The sequence below is a fragment of the Aphanomyces astaci genome (assembly GCF_000520075.1).
Source record: "Aphanomyces astaci strain APO3 unplaced genomic scaffold supercont1.210, whole genome shotgun sequence".
In the NCBI taxonomy this organism is placed as follows: Eukaryota; Oomycota; class Saprolegniomycetes; order Saprolegniales; family Verrucalvaceae; genus Aphanomyces; species Aphanomyces astaci.
In genome coordinates this window covers 2,601-6,027 of record NW_009798473.1, presented here as the reverse complement: position 1 = coordinate 6,027, position 3,427 = coordinate 2,601, and the positions used below count along the sequence as shown (strand labels likewise).

At 52.6% G+C, this 3,427-nt stretch overlaps 2 protein-coding genes across 2 annotated transcripts in view; one reads left to right on the top strand and one right to left on the bottom strand.

The window, feature by feature from the left end:
* Positions 1–1,010, top strand: part of H257_18749 (hypothetical protein) — a gene marked incomplete at both ends in the record, with an annotated part of 1,920 nt that extends 910 nt beyond the window's left edge. Inside the window, 2 exons of the mRNA XM_009847870.1 lie at positions 18–365; positions 411–1,010. Coding sequence (XP_009846172.1) covers positions 18–365; positions 411–1,010 — 948 coding nt within the window. The remainder of the gene's footprint in view (positions 1–17; positions 366–410) is intronic.
* Positions 1,011–2,219: 1,209 nt separating this feature from the next.
* H257_18748 (hypothetical protein) lies at positions 2,220–3,300 on the bottom strand (the record flags this gene model as incomplete). The annotated part of the gene is made up of 2 exons (XM_009847869.1): positions 2,220–2,374; positions 2,415–3,300. The coding sequence occupies 2 exons, from the start codon at positions 3,298–3,300 to the stop codon at positions 2,220–2,222; spliced, it is 1,041 nt and encodes a 346-aa protein (XP_009846171.1).
* Between the last annotated feature and the right edge of the window lie 127 nt (positions 3,301–3,427).

Below are 3,427 nucleotides of genomic sequence, written 5' to 3'. Positions count from 1 at the left end.
CACTTTCGTCTTATTAGGGTCAAGTACACTTGCCCATGGTCATCCAAAACCAAATGTCACTGTCTCAGTTCACCATGATGAAGATGTTCCTCGCGGCGCTGGGCACGTCCGTCGTGTCCAAAGCCATCTTCCACGCCCTACGACCAAATGACTTCGAAGCCATCCAGCGGAAGCGGGCGGCTGACCCGAGTCACGCGGTGGTGCTGGCTACGGGGGGCCTCCTTCTCGGCATCGGGATGGACATCTCGGGCTCGTGTCCGGGCTCCGTGTATGTGCAGCTGGGCGCCGGGATCCCCACTGCTTTGCCGGTGTTTGGGGGGGTCTTGGCTGGCTCCCTGCTCGCCTCTGCACTGGCTAAACCAATGGTATAGTTCAAATAGTTTTCATGGGTTATCATTTCTTCGGTGCAGATTGGTCGGTGGCAGGACGAGAAGGCCAAGGTCAAGAGATTTGTGGCGCTGCCGTGGATGGCTCATGCATTTGTGGGGTTGTTCATCGTTGGACTTGCTGTCGTACTTGAAGTCCTCGTGCCGGAGGACCCTTTGCCATCTGCCGCGTGGCTACCGAGCATAGCGGGGGTAGTGGTGGGCAGCCTGCAACTCCCCCTGGTGTTGGTACTCCGCCGATCTCTCGGGGCAACGCAATCCTACGAGTCCGTCCTCGGACTGGGGATGTACCCCATTCGAAACACCAGTGCCGGCAAGCGCCTCAACGTCCCTTCAATCTCGGACCTCTCCACTTTGCTGTTTGTCGTGTTTATCGTCGCTGGATCGGCTGTAGCCACGGTCACCTCCACCCCCCCTCTCCCCCTTGGCCCCCTTCCGTCGGTGTCAGCGTCGTTAGTTGGTGGGGCGTTGATCGGGGTAGGGTCCACAGTTGCCTGCGGGTGTACTTCTGGCCACGGACTGTCTGGAGTGGCCTTGCTCATGATATCGTCGCTGATTGTCCTGCCCTTCATCTTTGCAGGTGGTATTGCCACTGGCCTCGTGCGAAGCCTCCTCGTCGTGTAGCCGCATACTAATAGCAATGCTATGTTTATACTGTGTTTACTGTTCTGGGTGATACTTCTACCCGAGGATTCAGCCATCCATGTTTACCGCTTCGTTAACAGATTGTTCCCGTTGGCCATTGATTCCCAATTCAACCATCCACTCCCATGGGTTGAAAGGTGAGGGAAAGTTCTTAAGGGAGAATCCTCTGCATGTGAAACCGATTCTAATTTTAATCGACAATCAACAACAGGCATGGCCAGACGCAAGCGCAAGCGGTCATTGAAGACGACGACGAGGAATCTGTCTCTAGTCCGTCGATTCTGGGTAGCATGCTGAGTTTGGACGAAGAGTTGAACGGGGGGGGTCGGAACCAACCAAATCGCCCCGCAAGTCGCACATTCCTATTTATGACCCCGAGTCTTCTCCCACAAAGTCCCCACGTCCCCCTAAACGCAAGGCATATCCCCCCCATTCCCCCCAAAGAAGAACCTATCGAACCATCGATTCTGCACAGTTCGACTGGATTTCCCCAACCATGTCACCGGCAGCGCCTTGTTCTCAACACCTAATCTCACCAAAGTGAAATGCCACCGTCAATATAACAGAATTTGCCGTGAGGTGGTCCACAGCTGCTGTTTCTGTCGCCCATCCCGTACTACTTTTGCGTTTGTATTAACTCTGCTAACCTGGACGGGTCAGTAAGATCAGTGATTTGCCGAGCTGCATTACCCAATAGAATTCAAGAATTGATATGATTGGATAAAATAAAAGCCTGCAACAACTAACACCTTAAGAGCATCTCCACCGCGTTTTTCATCAGCACGAGTAAGGTATCCGCTTTAAGAATCACTATTGCAATGAGCAAAGGATCCCCTCCATCGAAGGTATCACGGAATGGTGCCCAAGCGTACAGTTCATGCACAAGTGTCCCTCTTGTGCAGTTTATTGTTGGAGTCGAGAAATGGAACGTCAACTTTACTGTTAACAACACCCACGTGATTTTGAGTCGAAGGGCTAGTCGAGTGGACAACCTCAAGGCCTTTTAGGTTGCCTAGGAGTAACCTTACAGAGTATTTTCGAAACGTTACTGTGTCTCCATGCTACACGGTGCTGGGAGTTTGAAAACCACGAACCACAGATAGTACCAAGGACATAAAAAACAAATTGACTTTGAAGTCGAGCTCAAGGCACCTGATCTCCACAAGATGGCTTGGTGGGCGTGACGTCTCAGCCGTTGAACACGGTCACTTCCTTGGCGAATTGGTTGAAGGCTTTGTACACTTCGAGGCCGCGTGTCTTGATGGTCGTCACATCCACGACAGAATCATGGCCGATAATTTCAAACTGCAGGACAGGCTTCTTGAACTCACGGAACGAGTAATCTTGAAACAATCCATACGACGTGAATAAGTTTTTGGCCACCGGTATAGCGGTGTACCCCCCACAGGACGCTTTCCAATCCACGGCCGAGGACGTCGAACTTCTCGTCAAACCCCCCGCCGATGGGCTGCTTATTGTCTGCGTACGGGTACAAGATGAGCCCCAAGCGTGTGTGCGAGTGAATGTCAATAAACCCTTTGATTTCATTGCGCTTGGTTTTGAGCCAATCATTGATGCCCGCTGTTTCAGGCTCACTGAACGGCTCAAGTCCAGGGTACGTGTCGTCGTCTGGGTGAATGCTTTCGGGGTTGGGCAGGCTCGGCCAGTTGCGGTTCAAGTCAACACCATTGGCATTCTTACGCTGGTACCGGATACCGTTCCACGTCTCTTCGAAGCCGTCAATGTTGACGATTGGCACAAAGTACAAGTCGTACTCGTCGGCGGCCGTGGGGTTCTTGTTGGCAATGTCATCCAGAATCGACGCCAACGAGAACAGAATCGACGACCCCGCGATCCATTCGCGGGCATGTTGCAGGGCTTGAAAGTACAACGACTGCGAGTGGCCCTTGGTCAGCTTGTAACCGTAAATCGTGGCCCCATTGTACGTCTTGGAGATGGCAATCTTGCTCAGCAACTTCGGGTTTTGTTCGACCAAGGTGTCGGTGAACTCGTAAATTTGGTTGAGGGTGCGGAAGCAGTTGTGGAACGCACTGGTCGAGTACTGACCGGCTTTGAGGGACGCGATGTAGTTGCCGTTTTGTTTGTGACACTCGCGGTTCAACTCGGCATCGTCTACTTCATCGTCTACTTCGAGAATAACCTCCTGCAACGTTCGAGCGCGGCCGTTGATGTCCGCAATGGTGTTGTTAGTTTGGGCGGTAGCCGCCGCCGCGAAGAGGGCAATGGCACTGAGGAGGGAGACCTTCATGGCGAAATGAATAATGAGGAAGTATTGCAGGCTACCGAAACGCCCTCGACAGGGTTCGTGATGGTGTGATAGGAAGTTGGATGGAATTCTCAGACCCATAGAAGGGTGTAATGGCTTTTTTTGCTTC